The sequence below is a fragment of the Opisthocomus hoazin genome, chromosome 12, assembly GCF_030867145.1.
Source record: "Opisthocomus hoazin isolate bOpiHoa1 chromosome 12, bOpiHoa1.hap1, whole genome shotgun sequence".
In the NCBI taxonomy this organism is placed as follows: domain Eukaryota; kingdom Metazoa; phylum Chordata; class Aves; order Opisthocomiformes; family Opisthocomidae; genus Opisthocomus; species Opisthocomus hoazin.
Genome location: NC_134425.1, coordinates 2,969,641 through 2,995,752, shown reverse-complemented (window position 1 = coordinate 2,995,752; position 26,112 = coordinate 2,969,641). Strand labels below are relative to the sequence as shown.

General features: G+C 50.2%; 1 protein-coding gene across 1 annotated transcript; it reads right to left on the bottom strand.

Moving 5' to 3' along the window:
• Positions 1–6,837: 6,837 nt before the first annotated feature.
• CYB5B (cytochrome b5 type B) lies at positions 6,838–20,139 on the bottom strand. The gene is made up of 5 exons (XM_075433357.1): positions 19,897–20,139; positions 11,085–11,213; positions 10,496–10,522; positions 8,566–8,597; positions 6,838–7,540 (listed from the first exon to the last, which is right to left on the bottom strand). Exons 1-5 carry the CDS (start codon positions 20,053–20,055, stop codon positions 7,450–7,452), a joined length of 438 nt encoding a protein of 145 aa, XP_075289472.1. The 5' UTR covers positions 20,056–20,139; the 3' UTR covers positions 6,838–7,449.
• Positions 20,140–26,112: the final 5,973 nt, after the last annotated feature.

Sequence of the window (26,112 nt, the reverse complement as noted above, 5' to 3'; positions counted from 1 at the left end):
GGATGGACAAAACACGGCCTTTGGGGGGTTTTAAACTACTTGCTTCTCCAGCTGGTGCTTCTTTCAAGGAAGTATCCAAAAATACTCTTTAATGGAAAAATATAGTCTTTGGAAGGGAAAAAAAATACAACAGTAATTGGAGATTTACCGATTGGGAGCAATCAAAATGTAAACAACAGCGAGCTTCATTAGAAGTGAAGATGGGACGGCGCAGACAGACCAAGGCGCTGATCGTTGTGTCACCTCCTGCTTCATCACCTCCTTCTTCATCACAGGCGCTGGGGTGAGTTTTCTCCCTCTCCCTGAACTATCTCAGTATTCCCTTCACCAGCAAAGGGCAATGTACAACTGCGCACCGAGCCAAGGCTGGGACGCGGGACTAACGAGAGGCACCGGAGCATTTGGACTCCCCTGATTTTTTACCATCTGTGTCTCAGACACCCTGCAAATTCTCCTTGATGCTTGGAGAAGTGAGACTGTGCTCAGTATTGACGTCACAGCACTTGGAAGCAGATCTAACAGTAGTTCAGAAGTCTCCCCTTTGTTTCTGTGGATTTTGGATCCAGTTCCTCTGATCAAAGATAAATAAAGTTTACAGTGAAATTGTGCTTCCCAAGACAATAATTCACAACCTGCCTTCATATTGCAGATTGGTTTTTCCTTTCCTACGAGCACACCGACGATGTCCTGTCCTGTGACTGCAGTATCTGCTTCCCAAACCACGGAACGGTTTTAAGACCCAGGACCCTCGCGAAGGATGCTCAGTGGGTTTCATGAATTATCCAGCACTGGTTACAAAGTGCTCCCTCCACCCTAAAACCTCCACTTCCAAAGCAGTTAATGGCCTTTTTCCCCTACATTATTTCAGCTAAAATCCAAGATCAAAGCAGACAGCTCTCACTGACTATTCCTTGCCCTTTTATCAAGTCAGCGGCTGCTGGTTAGCTGCCTTGCTGCTCTTGGCCTTAAGTTGTGTCAGGGGAGGTTTAGATTGGATATTAGGGAAAATTTCTTCACTGAAAGAGTGGTCAGGCATTGGACCAGGCTGCCCAGGTAGGTGGTGGGGTCCCCATCCCTGGAAGGGTTCAAACAACGTGTAGATGTGGCACTGCAGGACATGGTTTAGCAGGCGTGGTGGGGTTGGGGTGATGGTTGGACTTGATGAGCTTAGAGATCTTTTCCAAACTTTATGATTCTGTGATTCTGTTGCTCCCTCCTGGGATGATCTGACCAGGTACTGCTTCCCCAAGGCTCCTTCAGCTACCACGAGCGCCACAATTAGGCAAATTTTTAAGAGCCAGATTCTGCTGACAGCTGCGGGAATGGGACGTTACATTCTTCTGCAAGTATGCCTCTAAATAAGAGATGTGTGTTGTGGTCTCCATTTTATCTTTCCGTTGAAAACAACCCTCCTGCACGCTCTTCTCGTTGTGAAGAGTCCCGTGTGCTGCCGGGGTGTAGCTGGTGGCACAGGGCGATGCTCTGCTGCCAGCTCTCACACGGAAGGCAAGAGACAGCACTGCTCTCGCCGTCACACGCTTTACGGCTTCTTAGCTGACAAAACTCGCTGCCGTAGCTTCTTTCCCGCTTGCTCATCGCACTTCCTAAGAGGTAATTGGAATTTATCAGGATCACATAGGGAGCCCTCACAGCTCCCCTGCTGCGATTATTAAAAGTCCCACTGAAATTAGTGGGAAATATTGTATGGAATCACCAGCCGAAGATCCGAGAGCAGGCGTTCTCAAAAGTGAAAAAGCCAGACAGCACTTCGCGATGCAAAGACATCCACTGGTCACAGAGATCCTCATCCCAAATAAGCAATTGCAGCACAGAAGGAGAATGATTGCACAATGCTTAAGGACTGCGAACTTCATAGCGATCCGCACTGAGGTCACTATGGACGGAATTCTGTAGAAAACCCCACTCACCCCGGAAAAATCCGGGTTGCATCGCGTGCACGGGGCTTAGCCACGACCCGCTGCTTTCCCAGCGCACTGCAAGAACAATGGCATTGGGTGCTTACAACGCCCTGCAGATCGGCCTTGGCACAGGCTCAGCTTGAACTGATGCCGTCCAACAGATTTCTCCTCTACCGACAGCAAGACAACTCCTGCGTCTGCCACAGCTCACCATCTTCTCACCTTTAACTGGCGATGGGTTTTAAGCAGAACAATTGCCATGACCAAAATTTTCCGGCTCAAACCGCACCACAGCTACACATTCTCATTTCAAAAACTCAAGTTACTGCTTCAGTTCCCTTACGCTGCTGCAGCGCTGTCGATACCGGTTTTCCCCCCGCAGCCGTCAGCAGAGTGGGAGGATTGCTCTGGGAAACAGCCAGGAGCTGCTGAATACCCCACCACCACCCCAAACCCCTTTGTCTGGTGATAATTCCCACACAGGCGCAGTAGATATCCCGTGCCCCAAATACAAGTGACAGGAACTTGTCAGGTTCGCAAAATACAACCGACACTGGATATTCAGGCCCCGGAAAAGCAGGCGGCCACCCAGGCTGGCAGCCCAGCAGCGCTTTGCACAGGGACAGGTTAACTACACGTTTTGCGCCCGTTGGAAGGCAGAATCGGGCACTTGCTTGTTGCACACGTTTATTGAACACGGCAAACACCCAACCCAGCGCGTCTCGCTGGGCAGATGGTCTCCAGGTTCGAGAAATGGCACGTCAGGGGTACTCCCGTCTCGGAACGGAGCACTGCCCAACCGCCCCCGGCCTGCGTCCTCGCCGGGGCAGCAGCCAGGGCTCCCTGGTCCGACCTTGGCAGCACAGAGAGCGCCGCGTCTCGTTCCCTCGCTATTCCTTCCCTTTGCCAGCTAACTTCACCAAGCCAGGCCCACTCTCAGACCTGCTCCCTATCCTCCACACACCCAATTAACAGTTACGTTCTGCTTTGTGAAGGAATTTGGGTTCACGGAGAGGCAGAAGAGGCTGGCACAGCTCCGCTGGCGTTCCCGAGGCATGGGTAACGCAGTTATATTAACCGTGGAAGCTGCCTCCGTGCTCATGTTTAGAGTTCTTCACTCAACTCCTTCTCCAAAGCACCTGAAGGAAGCAGGGCACAGACACCCGGCTTTAATTTCACCGAGAGAGTTTTCTGACAGGGTGAAAGCTGAGACAGCGCCTGCATTGTGCGGGGGACCTGGCAACGACCATTTGCTGTGCGAGAAGTTCAGCGTAAGGACAAAGATTTGGAATTGTCTTTTTTAATCCTCAAATAAAACGGGTAGACAAGCTTTGTTAATGCCTCCTCTGTTGACTGAGTAGTTTCCCACCTGTGGGACCCATCATTCAGCAAGCCAGAAGAAGAAAAGAAGAAAGCAATGAGAAGAGGCGGGCTGGCCCCCACCACCTTGCCGGAGGAAGACCCCGGAAGGGCAGCTCAGTGTCAGGAGAGCAGCGGGCTCACACCAGCCTGCCTCCATCACATACGTGTCGTGCTTCAGACCAGCCCCGGCTCTGGTGGGCAGAGAGCTGCAGGCACAATCCGCAGGACAACGTACCAGTAAAACTGATACCCGCGCTGGTGGCACTGGCAGATGCTGTTCTAAGCTTCTAATTAATGGAGAAGTGGGACAATGTCGATGTGGCTTCTGCAAACGCATCTCAAACACCTCGAGATCTTCGAGGGAGCCGGCACGCATGCAGGAAAGGGGCAGCCGTTTGGCAGAGGCTGCTTGGGTTTCCACAAGGCGTTGAACAAGGCTCTTCACAGCTCTCAGAAGCTCTGGAAGGAGACTGAAGGTCTTCCCCAGGCAGTTAATCGGTTAAAAGGGAACAACACAAGGCTACGTAACAAACCGGAATTAGAAGGCAGTTTTCCTGATGGTAAATAGCAACGGGACAAGATCTGAGTATGGCAAAAAGTTATCTAGAGTTACCAAAATGCAACTGAATGTAAAGAGCACCAGGAAAATGGCATTTAGAATTTAAAAAAGTATGTATGTCAAAATCCAGGTAAAAGCAATGCCTATGGAGCAAAGAGACACGATTCCACCATCACACTGGGCACCGACGCCAGCCCCTTTCCTCGGGGTAACCCAGCGCTCCTGGAATCAAACCTTCTGCAGAGGGTCTGAACTAACCCCTGACTAAGAAGATGTGTTAGCAAACATGTGCCTTCCAGCTTCAAAACCTGCTGTTGATAGAGAATCCACCATAAACCTCACCAAGCTCTTTCATGGTTAATGACTTTGTGCTAAATGTGAAGAAGTACCTATTTCCAGTTTGACCTGCTCCAGCTTTGACTAGTGGCTGTTTTTAGACCACCATCCTGCAGATCAAAAAGCCCTTTGATAATGTTTCTATTCCACATGCAAGCACCTCCACGCTACGATTTTGTAACCTTCCCCTTGATAAGCCAGATTGGGCTGAAGTTCTCTTGCTGTAAATAATGTTTTCCAAGATTTTCATCATTTACATGGCATTTCTCTGGATTTTTAAAAGCCAAAGGGATAGTTGTAGCATTCTTCCACTGCAGCGACAGTGCCACGCACGGATGAGCCTTCCCGCTAACGAACGCACGAGACCTTTACCCTGCGGTGCTGCATCCTGCCGCTTCCCTGGCGGGATGCTGTGATCCAGCGTTCCTGCCTGGTGTGGTTTCCCATACGCAACGTGCGCTGGCAGCCCTGAAGGCCAACTGTGCCCTGGGCTGCATCCCCAGCAGCGTGGGCACAGGGCGAGGGAGGGGATTCTGCCCCTCTGCCCCGCTCTGCTGAGACCCCTGGGAGTCCTGCGTCCAGCTCTGGAGCCCTCAGCACAGGACAGAGCTGGAGCTGTGGGAGCGGGGCCAGAGGAGGCCCCAGCAATGATCCGAGGGCTGGAACCCCTCTGCTGGGAGGAGAGGCTGGGAGAGCTGGGGCTGCTCAGCCTGGGGAAGAGAAGGCTGCAGGGAGACCTCAGAGCAGCTGCCAGTGCCTGAAGGGGCTGTGAGAGAGCTGGAGAGGGGCTGTGACAAGGGCATGGGGTGATGGGACAAGAGGTGATGGCTTTACACTGAAAAAGGGGAGATTTAGATGAGATATAAGAAGGAAATTCTTCACACTGAGGGCAGTGAGACCCTGGCCCAGGTTGCCCAGCAAAGCTGTGGCTGCCCCCTCCCTGGCAGCGTTCAAGACCAGGCTGGATGGGGCTTGGTGCAGCCTGGGCTGGTGGAAGGGGTCCCTGCTCATGGCAGGGGGCTGGAATGAGGTGATCTATAAAGTCCCTTCCAACCCAAACCACTCTGTGACCTTACCAGCAACCCCTACCGCTCCGTGGCAGCGGCTCACCCTCCACGCGAGGCAGCCATCACCACGCTCACCAGTTTTCCAGGGAGCATCTGTCTCCTCCCAGGTACCTACTAAGTCTTAAACAAGCACAGATTGCTCTTTGGGGTGAATCTGAAACACATTCACTGCTGCCTCTCCGCTGTTCAATCAAATCTGTCCCTTTTCACTATGTCCTTGTGGATTGTTGTACTGGTTTTGGTACAATCTACCTTGCAGTATCACTCAAATGCCTCGCAGTAGCCTAAGCAGCACAGCTGTGTATTGTCAGCTCGTCGGGACTATCAAAACACCGTGCTGGGCTGGTACCATATACTTTCCCTAAACTTACATCGACTGACCCATTGCCAAGTTTCAGACCTATGTTAATGTATGACTGCAGCCTGTCACCTTTATCCTTTAAAATCTAGCTAAACAGAATTTCCCAGGTCTTTCCCAGGGGATTTTCCTTGGCTAAGATTTATACTCTTCTGCTAGACTCTCGTTAGGGCAGAATAAACAGAAAGCAGACCACCAGAGCAGCCAGGAGAGGAGGAGGGACAAAGGCAGCTTGCAATAGGATACCCAAGAGCCACTATGGCATGAAGAACTCCACGTTTCCCTGGCCAGATGAAGAAAGTCCCGTAGGACGACAGACCTCTACGGGGACATCTATGTCACCTCTGCTAAAACAGCAGGTGCAGAAACGTGAGATGCTGCTGCTGGCAGTGACCGGCCCGTGCCCGCTGGAGGAGCGGAGGGAGTAACGCAGCCCAGCAGCGCTCTCCCTTCCCCGCGACCGCACAGTTCCTTGGCCTTCCTTTTCGAAAAGGCCGAGTGCAATTCCACATCCACGAAATTCTTCTACACGACCTTCTGGGGAACATAGAGGTTTCATGGAAGGGAGAAGAAGAACCCCAGCCTGCAGGAGGTTTTCACAGACAGGACCCCAGTGTATCGCTTCCCGCTTTGCCACCCTTCAAAAGGGGGATCAGCTTTGCTGTAACATTTGAAGCAGGAACCAGTGCCAGAGCAGCGTCATACAGCACCGTTAAAGGATACTGGACACCAGATCGCGAGTTCCCTTTTTCTAGCAGGTTCCGAAGCCACAGACCAACGTGCTGGAAGAGCTGGAAAGATTCATGCCTCAATGCATGAAGCACACCTCGCACTGTCTCTGCACCGTTAGAGGCCAACTACACAATAAGCAAAAACAGAAGCAGAGAGAAATATCCTCCTCTATTCCCAGGCAAAACCAGCATCATCCACAAATCCCAAATGGATTTCTTTTCCCTTTTCATTTAGGGACAAGAGACTAGATTTATTTGTTTACTCCCCCCATCTGGTGCACATTCACAGTAAGAAAGAATTAGTTTTGTTTCCAATACATGTGTCGGATCAAGACCTCCGGGAGAAAGAAAAATCTGCATTTCGGGAAGCCACATGTCAGTTCCCATTTCTGGCATTGCCGCACGCAGCACAAAAGCACCCAAACAAACAGGATTCATGGTATCAATTGTTTCACAGAATATACATTTTGAAGGGACAAGTACAAATATTACAAAATGAACAGAATCACTTTTAAAATACTTGTATTTGTTTAACCGTTAAAAACAGACACGTACAGAAAGAGGTAGCAAAGCTAACAATTTCCTGCTGCTCCAATTAGTGTTGCCTGCATGCACTGGGAACGTTACTGCGGAACCGAATCTCTGGACATCTTTTCTGGAAAGGACTGTAGACAACTTGCAGTTTATTTCTGACAATGCTATGTGAAGGACTGAGGCAAATCCACAGGCTCACTAGCAGCTGTTTCACATTGTCTGGCTTAACAAAAAGGCATTGGAAGAAAAAGGTTGTTTGTGGTTTACTTCAGAGAGCAAGAGAGAGCGAGAGCACACGAGCACGCACACACGAGGGAGACCACACACAAACATAAGAGAATACCGGGAAGTCGCCCTTGCCCTGCCACCGCAAGAGGAAAGTAAGACAGGTCCGTGGGTCCCAGAGTTAGAAGAGAGAGAGAGTTTGGTATTAGCTTGGTCCCAGGGGTATCAACATCATTTGACAAACTCAAAGCTAAAAGCGAGGCAGAAAAGGTTAAGGGAAGCAGAACTCCACGTGCTGCATGCACGTACTCTGTCACACCCTCTCCTTCAGGCTTTCTGAGGTCCCAGCAACGTCCGTTCAAGAGGTTCTCCCATCCAGCACGTAATAGCGATACATTAAACCTAGGACCAGTGCTCCGAAGATGGGGATTAGCCACGTTGACCAGAAACTATAGAGAGGGAAAAAACAAAACCAAACAACAAACCACAAAAATACACACAACATAAAACAGAAGAAAGTATCAAGTTAATAATTCGTTCAAGATGCTCATCACTTATTACATATCTGTCTTCATCTAGGGAACTCTCGGGACCTGTCTCCCACCAGCTCAGACCGACCACGCGAGGCGAGGCTCCCGGGGCTGGGGAGCTCTAGGAGTCCCTGTGCTCAGCGCTCTGCCCAGCCCCTCTGAGAGGCCCCTGCGCCTGCAAGGGTGGCTTCGTGGCTTACAAAATAGCAGCTGAATTGCTGAAGTTTTCAGCCTGGCACACAGAGAAACCAATTTGGGGTTTTTTGTTGTTGGTTGTTTTTTTTGGTTTCTTTTTCCTTAAATAAGTCAGACTGTAATTTGTGCTATACAAACAGCTGAGTTGACTCAAGGATGGAAATTGCTACAGCCATCCCACAATAAATCTTCCTCACTCGTAAACCAGAGGCCACAGGCTCACCTTCAACAGCCTCCTTAGCTAAAAAGTTCTGCATCAGCTATGAAAGACCAGGGCCCTGTTCTGGTTGTAAGCGCTCCTGGATTTTCAGCTAAAAGGGGCTGGTCACGGTAAAAACCCTCCAAAAAAATAATATGCTCATCATCATGTTGCATCACCCCGTGGCCCACAGCGACCACCCAAATAATCACTGTAGTGCAAAGCGACTGCAGCCATCGCTGCGGAAGACGAACACACGGGCCAGGGAACTCAAGCTGCGAAACATCAGGACGCCTGTTCTGCCCAGCACGGAGCAGGGCACTTCGCACCGCCGGCTGCGTCTCCGCACCCAGCAAGGGAGGTGCCTGCCCCGGCAGCTAACTCGGGGCACGGCAGTCCGGTAGCTTATCTTGGACTATCTCCTCACCGAACGACAGGGCAGTAACATCCCTGGGGTTTTTTCCCTGCCCATTAGAGTTCATACGCAGTTCTCCAAACTGAGAGTCCTAACCCCTCAATTTCTTACTCTTCTTTTAAGAGGATACTATACCTTGCTTGGCCTGAGGATGTCATACTCGGATCCTGCAGGAGGAAAGAGAGAGTTAGAAGGGGGGAAAAAAAGAAACGTTAAACATGTGCTAATAAGACTACAAGATTGAACATGTGATTACAAACAGGGAGGAAAAATAACCCTCCCGTCCTCTCCCAAACAGCCTCTGTCACAAGTGCGGATGTTTCTGGGGATGTTTGCCCTTGTCCTCACCTCCACATTCTTTCCATCAATCCAATCCCTCCCACCCAGTCATCAGCTTCACAATGGAACTTGCACCCCTCTCAAAAAAAGGCCTGGCTCATTCCCTCGCAGAACGGTCTGTCTGGTTTATACGCTACGGACGGTAACGGGCACTCTGACACGGATGGTCCTCTCACCGCGATCCCCTCTCCGAACCCCTGCCCACGTCCCCCTTTGCTATCCTGCCGCCTGACCACTGAAGCATAAAACCACAACGCTAACTGCAGCTCGGCCCCTGCACACAGCCTGTTTCCAAAAACTTTTATACTTCTCCTTTCATAAAACTTTGAGAATTTAAATACTTTTCTCCCAGTCAGCCGAAATTCTCATTTATGCTTTCATCGACTGCACAGCGTCTTCCTCGCTGGCTGTTGCTGCTCTCCGGTTTAATCGGCATCTACCAGCCAAAAGTCACCTTTCCTGGCCATCCTAAAAGAGAATTACCTCCATTTCTTGATAGCCTTAGCGCTTTCTTTTCTGCCACAATACATTCAGTAGATGCTAAGCACTGACACTTACCTGTGGGGAGTTACCTCTGAGCTGCACGAGACCATACAACTTCCTTTTTTTCATGGTTTCCCCCTATTTATTTTTACATTGCTGACATCTATCCCTTGCTGCTATTTTTAAATTATACTTGAGCCTGCTTTTAAAACAGATGTTGTACATCAGAGAAAGACCTTAGCTGTACATAACTCACTAGACTTTCTCCTCAGAAGAAAGAAATAATTGAAAAAAAAAATGTTTAACTCCTATCCAAGGGAGTTACTCAGATTACTATTTATTTCTACAAATGTTTTAGGCATGTGATTCTGTTTATGAAACAGAGTTGAACCAGACGATAAATTTTAAGGTGAATACATGCATAATTGTACCATGTCATGTTATAACTAAGCGTAGGCTTTACCCAGCCCGAGTTATTCTTTCTGTGGCCGACTGCAGCAAGCAAACACTCCCAAGGGCTCCAGCCGCCACCCTCTCAGTTCACAGTTTCCTTCTTGGTTCCTGCTACTCCGCAAGCGGCCCTGCTTTGAACAACATCTAATGAAAGCGTTGTTGAAGGCAGGGCTGCGCCGGGTCCAAGCCTTCCAGCCAAGCAAGAGGAGAAGCCAGCTGCGAGGCACATGGTTACCTCTCAGACGAGATTCTATTTATTACCTTTTCCCTCTCCCCAGCCGTTTCAAAGGCATTTTTGCAACACTGTGCCCTGTTCTAATCCAGGAGTACCTGAGCTTTAAAAAACACCAATGATTACTAGGGCAGTTAACAGAGAATTCTTGTTTTACAGCCAGCCCCACTGTGGCTGTGCCCGTCTCCTGGCTTGAATGTAACAACACTAACAGTTCAGTGGTCAGGACATGGCAAGTAATGCAAAAAAAAGGTCTGTGGCTCAAGGGGTGGAAATAACATTACTGATGTCAGGGGAGAGAGGGTACAAAAAAACACTTCCAATTTCACACTGAGTTGACTGCTGAGCTTCAGAACAAAAACAAAGGTATAATTTGCTTGGGAGATTTATTCATTACTGTAGTTTGTGTAAACATAAAGCCACAAGCTCCACAGGGGGGAAAACAAAAAGAAAAAAAAAAAAAAAAGGTGTGTGACAACTTCTTTGTTCATTTTGTGAGCATGATATTGTTTCCACCGCATTAAATTAAAACAGAAAATTAAAACACTAATAGCTTACCTTAGAACCTTCTTTTTTACGATCATGCTGTCAAGGGGGGAAAAAAAAAAAAGAAGAAGAAAAAAATAAGCACTGACTTCAAGAGAAACCTGCAGCCGTTATGAGGGAATTGTTCTGCACACAGTCCTCATCTTGGGGGTAACTGCCTGGACTCAGCTTTCAAAGGAGTCGTTCCTCCAGCACCCAAAGGAATGACTCCATCAGGCAGGAAGCTGGTGTTTGTGCCCCTGTGATCTCTCACCCTCCTGAACTCTACATGACAGGGCCAGGGGAAGTTATGGTACCACCAGCTAAGGAGGGAGCCGATTAGATTAGCTTCTTTAAGTGCCACTGATTTAACTGTAGTGAGAAATCTGTTCTGAATGGTGGAAAGAGAAGGCTCATTTAGTTTTGTTTCCTCAACAAAGATCCTCTTTCCTCGACAGAAATCCTGGACAACACAGAGACTGCATAAAACCCTTAGCTGCTACTTTGTTTCGCAAGACACATCTTGGTAGATGTGTTTACTGTGTTACATAAAGGAGAGTGACGCTTTGACACAGTCCCATCCTATGTCTGGAAGAGGCCGTCTCAGCCAGCTGGTCCTTACCGGATGCACCTCCCCTATGTAGTACTGCTTGAGCATCTCCCTGGCATCTGTGGAATGCCCAACATCTTCAAAGCTCTCTGTGGCATCTCTACCGGCTTGTTCGAGCAAAACTTCTTCTCCACCTGGATGCTGGAAGAGAAGATTTAGGGTGAGCAAAGGGACAGCTGCAAAAAAGACACCAAGAGTCTCCGCAGCCTTGCTTCTAAACCTTTCTGTTCATCACGGATGCCTCAAACCACCGTCATCCATAAAATCTACCACAGATTCAATTGTCCAACCTCTCTTTCAAGAATTGACAGAGAACGACGTGTGCTGCACAGCCTCGGAAACACCACGCATAAAATAAAAACCCTTCCACAGAGACAAATCCCCAACTTCCACAGGGAAGCACAGCTTTGTCCCCCGCAGCCAAGCCACCCCTTCTGCGACTGCATGACAGATTTGGGCAAGAAAACAATACAAAAGAAAGGATATCCTCATGTAGCTTTTCATGCATAAATCAGACTCTCTTGCTTGCAGAGAAGCCTCTCCTCCCCAGTTTTCTCCTTCAGAACTTTTCTGAGGCAACTCAGCTCCTAGTGAAGCACAAGACAACACTGACTTCACAGATACCAGTGAAGGAAATGATGTTCTACTTCTTCAGATACTACAAAAAATAATATTGTTTGGCTGACAGCCTCTCTCTGCATGTAGCAGTGCAATGAGCAGAGAAGAACAGAAGTTACGACAACAAAAGCACCAAACCGACAGAACGCTCCACGACAACACTGGCATTTCTGGCGGTGGCAGACAGTCACAGACAACTGTCGGACCAAGCAGCACCAACCAACAAAAAAAAATGGTGCTGGGTTGGGCTCTTCTCTAGCACTGCCAGCAGCACAGTTGCAGGAACAGACAGGCAATGGAAAGCGCTAACCACAGGGCCAGCAAAGTACAATCTCTTTACAGCGTCAGTGTGACCAAATAGTTCAAGCTATCAGCTAATCCAGTTAAACCAATAAAGCAGCGAGGCTGCTGAGTGCACGCACAGGGACTAACCCAGTTTTCTAGAGCATCAGGCAACAAGCACTAAATGCAATAGTTGAGAAGACGACACTTGTTCGCTGCTGCCTGAAATTCCTCTAACAGCTACTAAGCCTGGAACTGGAGAAGAGATGTCAGGCTAAATTTCAGATCAAAGGACTGACACACCTGTTTCTCTCTGTAATATCCTCTTCCTTCCCACAGATACAGAACAGTTGTCATTGCCCCCCCTCCTTCAGCTTTTCTGGGTTTGCTGCCAAAAGTCTAAACAGTCGCACTTGGCTATCACACCTCACGCCAAACATACTCTGCATGGACACAGAAACAGTCCAGTTGTTTACTCCAGTGAGTTGCTGCAGCCAATTCTGCAATCCTTACCTCAGAGCTCTTTATTCTGAATAAATCCCTTTATTGTCCAGGTGTGTGACAACACCAACGTGGAGCTTTCTCAGCAGCCATGAAGGGCAAAGTCTGCAGTCTTCGGACACAGTTTGGGAGCAGTCGGTTACTAGATTGCCTTAGCAGTAAAACCAAGCGAGGCCGCACTCTGCTCATTCCCTCCGTGCCTGGCTACGGGTCTTGCTTCCATTTCTCCCACACCAACCCCAGTGCTCACTTGATCTTCGAGGGAGTCAGATCAGGGACTACCCCAGCAGAAAACCCACCTTACAAAAAAAGACAAGGAAGCACTTGTCTGCTGCGGTAGCTGTGAATGAGCTCACTACAGAGTTGGATGCATGACTTTGTTCACGCAAGGGAGTTAACAGCAACACGGGCTGCAGCAAGACCACCCTTTAGATCATTTCTGCGCCCCTCAGATCACACTCTCGGACTTGGCTGCAGTGATAGGAGCTGTACAGTGTCTACACATATTGCTCAGAACAACTGTCCAATTCTCAGCTATTTTATAAGCACGTTTGCAAAGATCCGCAGAAATTAGGGGATGAAAAACTGGCCATTTACTTTAAGCCTGCTAGAAGAACTCCGTAGAGATGTCTCACCAGAAATCTCTTTTCAGATGGAAAAATATCACAACTGAATTTTAAGACGACAACTTGCTTTCCTCATCATCCACCCTGAAAGGGCAGAAAATAACCTGCAGTAACAGAGAGCATTCAGTGGACATTGGCTTTCAGTGGCATCCAGTCTTTGTACATACAAGAGGTAAGAAGAATGGTAAAATTTACTCCTTTTTACATATTTGGGTCTGAAGCCTTTCTATGCACTTACTAAATCCACAAGTAAGAAAAAGAATTATTTATTCATGCACATCTGTCCCTCACTATAATCACCAAGCCAAAAGAAAAAAAAAAAACACAACCAAACTTCAAAACATTTTGGGATATCATATTTGTGAAAGGACTCTCTATTCTAGACAACCGCAACTGCAGCCAGACAATTCTTACCTTGTCATAGCCGCGCAAATGCGAAACCAGACTATTTATACAGGAAGTCATCTACTCTGCCACAAAACTTCCCAAAGCTACAGCTCATGCAGGAAAACATAAGAACTGAAAGTGTTGCAAACTGCGAAAAAAAAACGTACTTCTAGAGGAAATAATGGCTGAAAAAATGTCTGGTTCTGGAAAGAAACAGACAAAAGCAAACAAGCACAAGAGAAGTGGGCCCAAGTGCCAGTCCTCGGAAGTCTTCCTCAACAACAGCATCAGAACTGGAACCTCCTTATCCCTGGAGCCTTCAGCACACACAATAAATAAAGTACACGCTGACAGCAACAGTAAGAGTCTTGAAGCAGCAGTTCTGGAAGGATATGACCTACGCTAATGAGCGGAGAAAACCATTTTACAGGGCGAATGCCGTCATTTGGAAGCGAAAGCCCAACAGCCCTCACCAGTATCAGGCACCCTCCAGAGACCCCGGCCCGGGCAGGGCAGAAGAGAGGCCAGCCTGCTCTCACCACAGTCAGGAGATTTAGGTGGGGGGAGAAAACCCAAGGCTTCCTCATGCTCTGCAATACTTACAGCTACAGGCAGTGCTCTCACAAGCATCATTTCAGTTCCACCTTGGAATCAAGTTCTCCAAGCTCCAAACTGGGTCCAGAGAACAGCAGAAGTAAGGAGTTGTCCAACCCCATGCTCACTCCAAGCTCACTTTAAATGTCACTGACACTCTAAAGTGGCAAGCAAAGAAGGTTTGCCCTTGATGACTCACTCAGCAGCTCATGTAGTCCATCTTCTGTGTCCAGTCAGTAAGGCTGTCTTTATTCAGAGGGCCCCAGAAGATGCTCTGTCTGTGCAGCCTTTAGCAGGGATGTGGAGCGAGCAAGAAGCAGCAGCAGGTCAGAAGGCAGGCACGCAGCAAGCGCTTACGAGAGTGCCACACAGAAACTCGCTGCGGAAGGCGAGAGCCCAGAGTCGCCTTTTCACCGACTCCGAGGGCCTGCCTGCATACGGCTGGCTGGCAACTGCTGTCACAGACCCACTGTCAGCTACAAATGAGCTCAGAAGCATCACTAAGCTCTACAGCTAATTAGATTGCTGGATCAGGTAAGGCGCAAGATCATCAGGGATGCAAAAGCTTTCATTCCTAGCCCCCAGTATTACAGAAATAAACCACAAAAGGGAAGAGTATTACTGTGCAGTGATAATGTACCAGTCCCATACAAGCCAGAACACACGGACAAGCAGCCACCTAGACAAAGGGTGTTCATCAACCACACATCCTTCAAAGCTTGTTTTAAGACATGGAACAGGTTTCCCCAAAATCATTTCTGCAAAGCTGGAGCAAGTCGGCACGAGCAAAACCAGATCTCTGACATTCCTCTTTCTCCCTCACAGCATTCTGGTTTCAGATACACCAGAATACAAAGGAATTAAACGCAGAAAACAAAGAAAGGTATTCAATATTGGTTTCTTACTGCTGATGTAGTAAGGAGGTAAGAATCTAAAAATGTGCTGCCTCTTTGCTGTAAGCAACCGTCTGATACTTCCCTCCCCTTTACCTTCATCTCAATGATAATGTTCTTAACTACCAGCTCTCCTGCGCACAGACCCTACCTTGGCCTTGTACTTGCCTGGAAAGAGTGTAACTTCTGTCAGAACCATATAATTTTAAAGAGAAGCTGTTGAAACATAGTTTGAAAAACATTACACTTGAAAGCACCTGACCAATTTGGGTTAGAGTTGCCACAACCCAGGCTCATGCCGCTCAGAAACGAGTTCAAACAGCTTTCTAGTCGCACTTATCACGGGCATCAGAAACACCAGCACACACCAGGCCACAAAGCTGTGGTGGCTGCTGTGTCTCGTGGACTCAGGTAACAGATGAAAGGGTATCCTGAAGAAACACGCATCTCCAAACTCATCTAGTCACGTGGAAGAACAGAGATAGCACACGTCCCTTTATCATAAGAATGCTTGTGAAAATAAGTCTACTACAGATTGTGCACAAGTTAAAAGCCACAGATTTTAATACCAGAGTGGTGAGGCCAAACGTGTGAGCAGTACCAGACCTCGGAGAGCCCATCTGGGAGGTACATCTGCCTTCCTCCGCTTCCTCGCTCATCGTTCACACCCACCTGAGCAGCCAGCCCCGCTTGCTTTAGCCGTAGTCCACACTTGCTTTTCTATACTACTGCCATCAGGAGTACTAACACTTATTCTGGTGGTCCAGCTACCCAGCTCTGGGAGAAAATTACACTATCGCCATAAGGCTATCTCAGATTTCAAATAATCGCACTCATTTCAGGCACTTTGAGGCCTTCTGAAGCACAAGAGGTTGCAGCCTCTCGGAAATATCTATGAAATTTCAGCTGCCATCTTTGCACATCTCCTGCATTTTGTTCATGTTCTTATAATTCAGCAGGATTTTGCCACATGATAAATGTCTTAATTGTTGCTCCTATGACACAGTAGATAATATAAAGTAAACTGGAAGTTGAAACTGATCTATGCTTCAAAACAACGTGCAGATTTTGAGTTGGCCAGCTAATGGCTGACCTGCTGTACCTAGTTTGCACGAATCTTGAGGCAAAACTCAACAATCTTAGCAGTAAGGCTTCTTCAAGATTGCACAATCACACCAAGGTAACACTCCAGTGGAATTCAGAGATCCTCTTCAAATAATCTGTGACCAAAGGCCAAAAAAGGCAACAATTAGACACTGCTGCAGTGACTACACGGGGTCAAGGGGAAATACTACCCACCGAAACCCTGATAGCTGCACTTAGAGCTACTCAGAGCTCTACAGCAGAACAGTTTATCAGACAACTGTAACTTTTAAACAAGACAAACCCTCCTGGTTCCGATCAGCTACACATTGTTCCCCTGTCACTCGACTGATTACAGTGGGGTAACAGATATAAAGTGTATTTTTGCCAATAAATTAGGCCTTGATCTATGTTTACAGGTTTCACTATGTCAGCGAGAGGCATACATAGCAGGGTGTCGTGCCAGCTAAAACAGTAGCCTTATTCTTCTTCCTTTCCCTACTCCATGCAGATCTTTCTCATGTCAGAAAAAAAACAAAAATAGGATAAAGGGCTTGGAAAGGGCAATGTGGAATATCATTTCAAGGCAATATTCAGGGCACTGCTAAACCTACTGTTCATCACCTGGCTTGCCGGGGGAGGGTGAAGTGTTTTTCTGGGCTCATTTGACACACTGACGGTGTCCCAGGGAGCACGGCCCAGATGCTGTCTTACAGCGAGAATGCGGAGATGAAGACTGTGACCACCACGCGGTGTCCACGCTCTGAAACACAGCACCACTCACACCAAGGTAAATATCTTGAAAACACTTCTCCAACTCTTAAGTCTGAAAGGTGATAAACAGTAGCCATAACTGGAGCACGGCGGCAAGTGTGAGACAAGGCACGCAGTTTCTGCAAGCGCTGTCCCAACCTCCAGCTGGTTTTGGCTCTTCCTAAACCCACAGCGTTTTGTTATTCAGAAACCAGCAGTGAACTGCTTTTCCACATTTCTGCCCTGTCTTCCCCTGAATCTACTTCACCTTCCTGCATCCACAACAACCTTTGGCAAGGAGTTCCACTGGTCTACTGTTGCGTGAAGAAACACCATCTGTTTGTTCTGAACCTGGCTCCAGCCAGCTTCTCTGATGTCCCCTCGTTCTTGTACTAGGTATTTAGATGCAGGCAAACATAAAAGATGTCAGAAACTAGCGGATTAACAAACGTTTTTCAAAATACACCCGCCACCCTGCCTGTTTCATTTGATCAGCAGAGGTGGCTGGGCCCACAGCTTTGTACTCCACTGCACTCTCTCAGGAATTTGACAGATGCTGGATTTGGCCTCGTGCCGGGGAACCCAAACACTGGAGGGGGCGTGCATGTGGAGGGAGGCAATCGGCTGCTGAAAAAATCCTCACGTGCCAGCGGGAAAACTCCTGGTCTTGTGAAATGACCCTGGAACAGCAATCTTTGTACCTTAATTCTGCTCACAGCTCCACCATTTAACAGCTTCCTGAGTTAGAGTCCCACTCAGTACGACTGTCTTCTCCTTCCCACCCCAACAACAAGCTCTTTAAAGTACAGTTTGCATCTTGTTGTAGATGCAGGTGACTAAGTGTGCAACCGGTCCCTCACCTCAGCCAGACCTGCAGGCTGTCCTGTAAAACAAGCAGCTGAGCATCAGCTGGGAATTCTTCATGCCACTGCTGCTCTGCAGCACCAAGCCACCGTGCTTCCACCAGGCACCATCCCACTGTCCCACACGCTTCTCTTTCCAGCGCGCCTAGAATCTCTCTTGAGTATCAAAGACCCAAGAACAGCAGCTGCTCCACAGGTTGCCTTTCAGATCCTGCAGCTGACACAGAGGCGTCTACAAACAGCACTGGAGTACCAGCAGCAGACACTGGTGAGCAAAGAAGCGAGCAGCCAGGATCCATTTATGGCCCTGTGAGAGCAAGATTTTTCATTATAAAAGCTATAATCAGTGCAGAACGGGCTACAGCAAAGGCCAGCCTCAAGCCACCATAGCAGAAGACACTCCCTAACTTGTTCACTGAAACACCTTAGAGACTCTCTCAAAATAAATGTTGGGGGGAAGACTCAGAGTGCAAGTCAGATTCTGAATGAAGCATTATGATGCTGGATCCAATGAACAAAATGGATTGCGTCCAACTTTATAAATAAATACCAGAAAGCTACACAGAAAGCCACTACTTCCAGCTGTCAGGCCACTGTAAAACAGCTGCCAGGGCGTCACTCCCTCCTCATATCTGATAAGCCTCTACACCTCACCAAGGCAGCTTTGTCATTATATGTTATGACTACATAACCACCATACCTTAATCATATATGCCTGGAGGAAAATGAGGTTTAATTTAGATAAGCAAAACCAGCAAGCAGCAACATGCGCATTGTCAAGGAAGTCCGCTTCCCTTAGAGCGGATGCAGACTGACTTTCCTACATTACCCTGCAGATGCTACAAATTGTTTGGTGTTATTCTAAGCTGGGATAAAAGCACTTGGAAACTTTCTTACCATTGCTTCTACTTTCAGCTCCAAACACTCACAGAATCACAGAATCACAGAATGGTTGGGGTTGGAAGGGACCTTTGTGGGTCATCTAGTCCAACCCTTCTGCCAAAGCAGGGTCAACTACAGCAGGCTGTAGAGGACCTTGTCCAGGTGGGTCTTGAATATCTCCAGAGAAGGACACTCCACAACCTCCCTGGGCAGCCTGGGCCAGGGCTCCGTCACCCTCAGAGGGAAGAAGTTCTTCCTCGGGTTCAGCTGGAGCTTCCTCTGCTTCAGTTTGTGCCCGTTGCCCCTTGTCCTGTCGCTGGGCACCACTGGAAAGAGTCTGGCCCCGTCCTCCTGACACCCACCCTTCAGATATTTGTAAGCATTTCTAAGGTCCCCTCTCAGCCTTCTCTTCTTCAGGCTGAACAAGCCCAGCTCCCTCAGCCTCTCCTCGTAGGAGAGATGCTCCAGTCCCCTCCTCATCCTCGTAGCCCTCCGCTGGACTCTCTCCAGTAGCTCCTTATCTTTCTTGAACTGGGGAGCCCAGAACTGGACAGAGTACTCCAGATGAGGCCTCTCTCAGCCTTCTCAAAAACAGCAGTCAAAAGCATGGGAGTCCAGAAGGAATTTTTGTCCCCCTCACCCACGAGAACTGGAGATTACGCAGCAGAGGCTGCACCCCTTCTGAGTCACTCGTGCACAGTCACCTCGGGGCAGGCAGCAGCGCGGCAGATGCTCATGGACTGAATCACCCTTACTTTCTCCTTTAGGTTCTGGGGTGTCCCTGGAGTCGTCCCATTTAAACTACCGACCCACCCTGACAGTGTTTACCCCGCAAGACCAGAAGCGAAGCAACGTGGCTCAAGACGAGCTGCACCTTCCTCAAGACATGCCTGAAGGGATTTCCTAAGAGGCCAGAAGGCGACTCAAACGAGCAGAAGCACGACCCCTGCACCCGGCTGGCCTTTGCCAAGGCGACCTGCCATCACCCTCCGGCTTCTCGCAGGCCTGGAGCCGGGGCCTGACCATACACACCGCACAGGCGGCCCACCGACCAGCGGGTCGCCTGGGGCCCCTCCTCGGGGCTGGGGACCCCTCCTTCGGGCAGCGCTGGGCCGCTGAGGCCCCGCAGCCTGGGACGCGGGAGCCCCCACGCCCCCGGGGCCTGCTCGCCTCCCCTTCCCCTTGCAGCCACCCCCCCCCCTCCCGGGGTCTCTGCCCCCACGGCCCCGCTCCCGCCGCCACTCCTGCCCCCTCGTCCCACTCCCTCCCCCCCCTCGGCTCTGTCCTTCCCCTCGCCGGCCCCTGAGGGGACGGGCCGGGACCCCGCCCCGCCCGGCCTCACCTCCTCCAGGAAGCGGGTGACATCGTAGACGCGCCCGTGGATGACCAGCCAGGCCTCGTGACTGGAGTTCCGCTTCCCCACCTCCTCCAGCGTGAAGACGGGCCCGGCCTCCGCCTCCGCCGCGCAGCCCCCGGCCTCCGTGCGCTCCCCCGGCTCCATGCTGGCCGCCGGCAACTTCGCGCAAACGACCGGCTTGGCCCGCGGCAGCCGCCGTAGCGGTGGCGGACGCTCCCCCGCCCGCCCCGTATCGCTAACGGGGTGTCCGCCGGCCAATGAGAAACGAGTGGCAGCGGCGGTGGGGCGACAGCTGGCGCCCGATGCAGCCAATGGGAGGGCGCGGCGCCGGGCGTGGGCCAATAGGGAGCGGCCAGAGCGATAGGGCGGGAAGGCGCTGAGTCTCGCGTCGCCTCAGGCTGCGCGCTGCGGCCTGGCCATGTTGGTGCGGCCTCCCGGTCCCCGGCTCCTCCCGGCCCCGGGGCGCGGCGGGCGGGCGGGCAGCCGGGTTGTCGGCCGCTCTGCTGCCCCGCCCCGCCTGGGCCCCCGGAGAGCGCGGTGCCCGTCAGCAGCCTGCCCGGGGCAGTGCCCGGTGTCCGTCCCCAGCCTCTGGTAACTCTCCCCGTGCGGCCCGCTGGGCGGGTGGAGGGGGATGCTGCTGTGGAAGCCGGGATCGCCCGGGAAGGGCTTGTTCCTGGCAGGGACCGTCCATGCTCGGCTGACCGCCGGCGGCCGGAGCTGTGGCACCCTCCCGCAGCCGAGCTGCCAGCGGCCTGCGTGTCAAACCTGAGGCGAGCTGCTTGGTGAGGTCTCTCTTCCCTGCCAGCTGTGTTGAACGGGTTTAGGGACAGAGAAACTATCTGGAAGCTCAGGAGCTTGAGTAACTCATAAACCTGATGGCTTTCATTCATGAACTGGCGTTCGTGGCTGTGGAATTTATTTTCTTACACTTGCAGTGCAGGTATAGCGCTGGACAGTGACCTGTTTGTTTTAAAGTAACTGCTGAGGAGGCAGAAATACCAAGGCTGGCTAAAGATTAAAGGTATATGTAAAGAGAAGTTGAGCAGGCTGCATCCATGCTATTTGCTACAGTTGGGATTTTAAAAGGAGCTCAAGTGGAGTAGGTACCCATACTTGGCTCACTGCTAAGCTGGGATCTCCATGGGAATGAGACATACCTAATGGTACAGCCTGGGAGATTTGTCAGCTCAAAGATGTTATGTTATGGTAGCTAACCATGCTGTCGGTCCACATCCACTTCAGAACAAAGACAGGTTAGCTCCTTGAAGGTCCCAGGTTGTATGTCAAGCAAATCTTCTAGGTCTCTGGTTACATCTCCAAATCTCTCTGGTAAGAAAGGTATCATACTTGAGAGAAAGAAATTGCTCTAGTGATGCCTGCTAACCGTGGTTTCTAATCCAATTACAGTTGTAATGCACAGCCTTTACGAACAGCTGAAATTCTGGGCTGAGCCCTGGCATGGCAGCTGGTTTTCATGCGCTGACTGGTGCTGGCCTTGTTCTGCTGGATTTGTACAAGGAAATGGGGATCGAGGTGCAATCAAAGGAGTAGTAAGGAAATAAAGCCACTCTACTAGGCAAAGAGTAAAGAGCGCAGAGAGAAGGCGTTCGAGTCGGATCAGTCCAATTTGTGTAGGGTTCAAATCCATCTCCTGCTGCTAGTGTGTTCTCTGTCTTGGGAAGTAAGCTATAAATCTGGATAAACCAGAGCAAGAGTTGAACATTACTGAATGTTTCATGTACTTTGGTCCCTTTCAGTGTTGACTTTTCCTCGTGCAGGCTGTTGTTCCCTGGTGCATTAAGAGGCTCGGTTCTCAGAGCTGTATCAAAGAGTGTTTGTCTTCGTAAGAGCGTTTACTGCCTTGTGCTTCCCAGCGAGCTTGGAGTCTTTCATCAGAATTCTTACTGGTGCTCTGCGGGCACAGCACACTGGGGTTTCTGCTTCTCCTGGTAGGTAGCGCAGCGCGTGGCCGCACGCACTGCCTTTGCTATATTGCTCTGGTGAATTGTAGGCTTTTCTGTGGCCACCTTCTGAATCAAACTGTGTGTTACTTTATGACATTTATTGAGACAGCCATAAAGCTAGAACATTTCTCCGTCTCTCGGTGCTTTCATCTATGCTAGCTTTTTTTGGTTTTGTTTTTTATTTTACTGAGGCAGTGCATGCGCACTTGAAGTCCTCCTTTAATAAATATACACTGCTTTCCCAGCGTTGCCCAGTGAAGTCTGCAGTGGCTTCTGGCAAGCCAGGTGTCAGAACCAGTACTCTGGCTGTGCAAGAAGCCTGTGCTTACTCTGGCTGTGCGTGCTCGGGCTATGCGAAGCAGCTGCTAAACTCACGCTGGTCTTGAAATCCTTGGCCTCCTTTTCCTCGCTAGCATTGTTACAGGCTGGAGGGTGAGACCTTGCAGCTTCCTCTCCAGCTGTTTCAGAGTAACACAGATGCCTGAATTTGCATTTGCAAATGAAGTATCTTCTCTGTTTCAGGCAAGTCCGTACACTTACTTAACCAGATATTTGTATATTGTTAGTCTTACCCTGTTGTTCTGGAACTTCTTCAGAGCTACCTAATCAATAGCTCAGTCTCAACATAGCTTTATTGAGCTTATTCTTCTCCTTTTGATCCTTTCTGTATGTCTTTTTCCAGTTGTTAGGATTGTTTCCCTGATCCTGTGTGTAACCCGAGTATCCCCTCTGACAGAGAAGCATTTCTAGCTCCTTGCACTGACGTGACGTACAACCTTGAGGTTCCCTTACTGTGTAACGTTGCTAAGAGGGAAGCTCCCCCCAGCCAGGCTACGTAAACTAACGTGGGATTTCGTCATTGTGCACCCCCGTTGCCACAACATCCTTCTGCCCAGCCTTGACAAGTGCCGTCGTGGATCATTTCCCACAAAGAGCTGTTGTGAAGGTTGCTCTGCCCTCTCGCTTTGATCAGGCTGCCCATCTCTTGGCACATTTCTGCTGGCCCCATCCCTTGGTTTCATCAGAAACTATGTCTCTTTTTCTAGATCCTTCCCATCCTTCCTGCCTGTCTCGATTTCGATACAAAGTACTTACCTTTGCCTCAAATTGGTTCACAGCATCAATTTCTGTAACCTACTTAATAAATTTTTTTAATAAATGCCTCTGTGCTTTCTTCTCTGCAGCTCTCATGCTTGCAGAGTTTCTCCGTGTCTTTTGCAAAGCAATCTCGTCCTCCTCCACATTTCACTTTCCTACTCTTTCCTTGCTGCTTGTTTTTCTGTAGCTGTCCACAGCCTTTCTAAGACTACTTGGTGCAGTATCTGTCTGGCACTTGCATGTAACATAGTGGCATCCTGGTCCGTGACCAGGCTTTCTAGGCATATCAGCAGTACAAATAATGATCATGGTAACAGACGAGCTCCATATTTATTTCTTCAGCAACAGAATTCAATCGCTGCTCTTCCCTACCATTATCAAGCCCAAACAGAAGTCAGAAATCTGTCTCGTGTCTGTCTAGAGAGCAGGCCCTTTAGGGCAGGTGCTGTTGCCTTCTGTTCGGCGCAGCACTGTGCACGCAGCCAGTGCTCTACGATAGAGAGGAGAAAGGAGTGGGTGGTGACCAGGTGCCCCCGGTGATTTTCCTGTTTTCTTTTCCACAGTAGCTCATACAGAAAGACAGGCACGAGACCGCAGCAGCGTGCAGATCTTGTTCCCTGGAATGTTTTCTTTCATCTGTAATCACTTCATCAAAGCCCATAAATCAACTAGTTAAGCCTAAAAAGCACAAACGTGACTAATTTGTGCCTTCCTGCCCAATGTTTCTTTTGGCACGTGGAACACCAAACGTTTTTCTGAAAAATTGGTGATGACACCGGGCAAGGATTTGGTGAAACCGGACAGCGAGGCCACTTGCATTCCAGGTCCGCTGCCCGCTTCCATAATCCCTGCTTCCTTTGTGTTCATTGTAGAAGATTCAGAGAGTAAACCAATGGTTTGTATTTCTGCGTGTACTCTGGAGATCACAGTTTCAGGATCGTCTCCCAGTGCTGGGTGCTGTGAACACGTACTTGGCCCAGGCAGGCCATGAAACCGCGTGGGAAGGAAGCCCTGATTGAGATGCCAAGGCTGCGGGCCCTGTCACATGGTGTCTCCTGGCTCCAGCAGCACGGGGGGAGATTAGCACCTTCTCAGCTGCCCCGCGGCTCTGCCGTGGTGATTACAGCTCTCTGGCATCTGTCAGCGTGAGCACGCTACGGCTCCTTCAGCGGCTGCCATCCAAACCATCCCAGGAACTGCAGGAACCTCGTCCATCTTGCCTAACCTGGAGCAGTTCCGTCTAACAGGGTGGGAAGGGACCTACTGAGCAGCCCGCTGAGGAGATCTGACGGGACGAGACCTTCACCAGGGAGACGCTGGTGGGCAGGAGGTGATGGCAGCCCCGCAGGGACAAGGGTGGGAGGCTGAGGAGGTGGCCGAGAGCAACAAGTCCGCTGCTTCTCCTGAGTGAAGCCCGGCATGGAGAAGGCAGGTCGTCCCCGCATCGCTTTGTCCAGGCATATTGGAGAGAAAGCTGCTGCTTTTTTTTTTTCACTCCCCTTAGGAGAGGACTCCAGGGACTCTTTTGTGATCTTTGAGCAGAAATAAATGAAGTTGCTCAAAATCCTAAAACCTGTACTGGCTGATGGGATCTGCCGAAGTGGCTGGCACATCTAGTTGGAGTGACGTGAAAGGTGCAGGAGCTCCTGAGCTTTTCAGAAAACACTGATTTTTCTAGTCAGGAGAGCAACGGCAGTGTATGAAAGGCCGCAAGGACGACTGATCTTACGCTGTTGCTGTGGCTGATCAGTGTCTCCTTCAATCGAGGGGAGAATGGTGAAGTTCAGGAGTCCCAGCCCTGCAACCTGTTCTTGCACCTTGTGACAGAAAAAGAGTGAACCATTTTGCTGATGAATATTTCATACAGAAAAGTGTTTTAATCAAAGCGTGTCGCTCTGTCATCTCCTGTCAGCCCAGGAAACAGCCGTCGGTATCTCTCTCTGCATCCTTCCGAACGTTTGGCGGCACTTGGGCTGGTTGTGTGACAGGGCCGTACCGTATCCCCCTCGCACTGCTCCCTTTCTGCGCTCGCTCTCCCCAGGGCAGTCAGTGAGCAGCCTCCCTTCTTTCTGGCACAAATTATTTTTATCTCCCTTTGTTTGCCAATAAAAAAAAAAAAAAAAATCCCTCCCGGTTTTACTGTTTTCCATTTGACACACAGATTTTTCTCACATGTGTTTCCTTCTCCTCTGGCCCTGGGTGGAGGGAAGGGAGTGTTCTGGGTAACCTCATGTGCGAGGAATTTTCACGTGCTTTTCCACCTCAGGTGTTGTAGGCTCCAGAACGGTGTCGGTGGTGTTCGCTGGGCCAAAGCGACGCCGAATCTGAGCCGGAGACAGCCTGGAGCTGCAGAGAACCATCCCATGACCTAGAGGGTCTGCTTGGCAGCCGCCTGCTCGGCCTTCGCCTCAACCACCCTCCTCAGGGCACCAGTTCCTCTTGGCCCTCGCTTGCTGGGATCGCTGGGAAGCCGGGGCTTCTGATTCGTTATGCAAAGTCCAGATAACTATGGGAAAATCTCTGCCCCAAGACACTGAAACAGGGACCTGGTTTTCTTTTGTTGTTACGGGTTAGTGGAGTGGGATTTGCAGGTGGCTGGAGTCCAAGGAACGGGTGTCGGCAGTGTGTGAAAATGTCCTGGCTGTTTAAAAGACTGGAAGAAAGAGCGTAAAGTGAAGTATCCCAAGTACAGTAAAAAATAACAACCCCTGTCTAATACTTGGAGGGTTCAGTCACGCCTGCAGATGCAGGAGGCTGTGCTTAAGCCGTGACAGCCTGACCTGGGTTAGTGTCGGTGCTCCCTCTCCCCTGCGCTGTCGTGTGGGTGCACGCCACCGGCCGTCGGTCACAAACCCAGAGCAGCGCGGTGCCGTGGGGACGGCTTGCGGCCGGCTGTGCACCTGCCTGCTCTGCCGCTGCCTGCTCTGCCCCTGCCTGCAGTGCCCCTGCCTCCTGCCCCTGCTCTCTGCCCCTTCCTCCTGCCCCTGCCTGCTCTGCCCCTGCCTGCAGTGCCCCTTCCTCCTGCCCCTGCTTTCTGCCCCTTCCTCCTGCCCCTGCCTGCTCTGCCCTTGCCTGCTGTGCCCGGCCCTGCAGCGCCCCGCCCGCCCGCCAGAGGGCGCCGGCGCGGCCCGGCGGCGTC

Excerpts from the sequence above, each read along its gene's own strand:
- CYB5B (XM_075433357.1), bottom strand. The coding sequence starts at position 20,055 with ATGGAGCCGGGGGAGCGCACGGAGGCCGGGGGCTGCGCGGCGGAGGCG. Across the intron at positions 11,214-19,896 it reads TCACCCGCTTCCTGGAGGAG|CATCCAGGTGGAGAAGAAGT; the intron begins GTGAGGCCGGGC and ends CTTCTCTTCCAG. Across the intron at positions 10,523-11,084 it reads ACATAGGGGAGGTGCATCCG|CATGATCGTAAAAAAGAAGG; the intron begins GTAAGGACCAGC and ends CCCCCTTGACAG.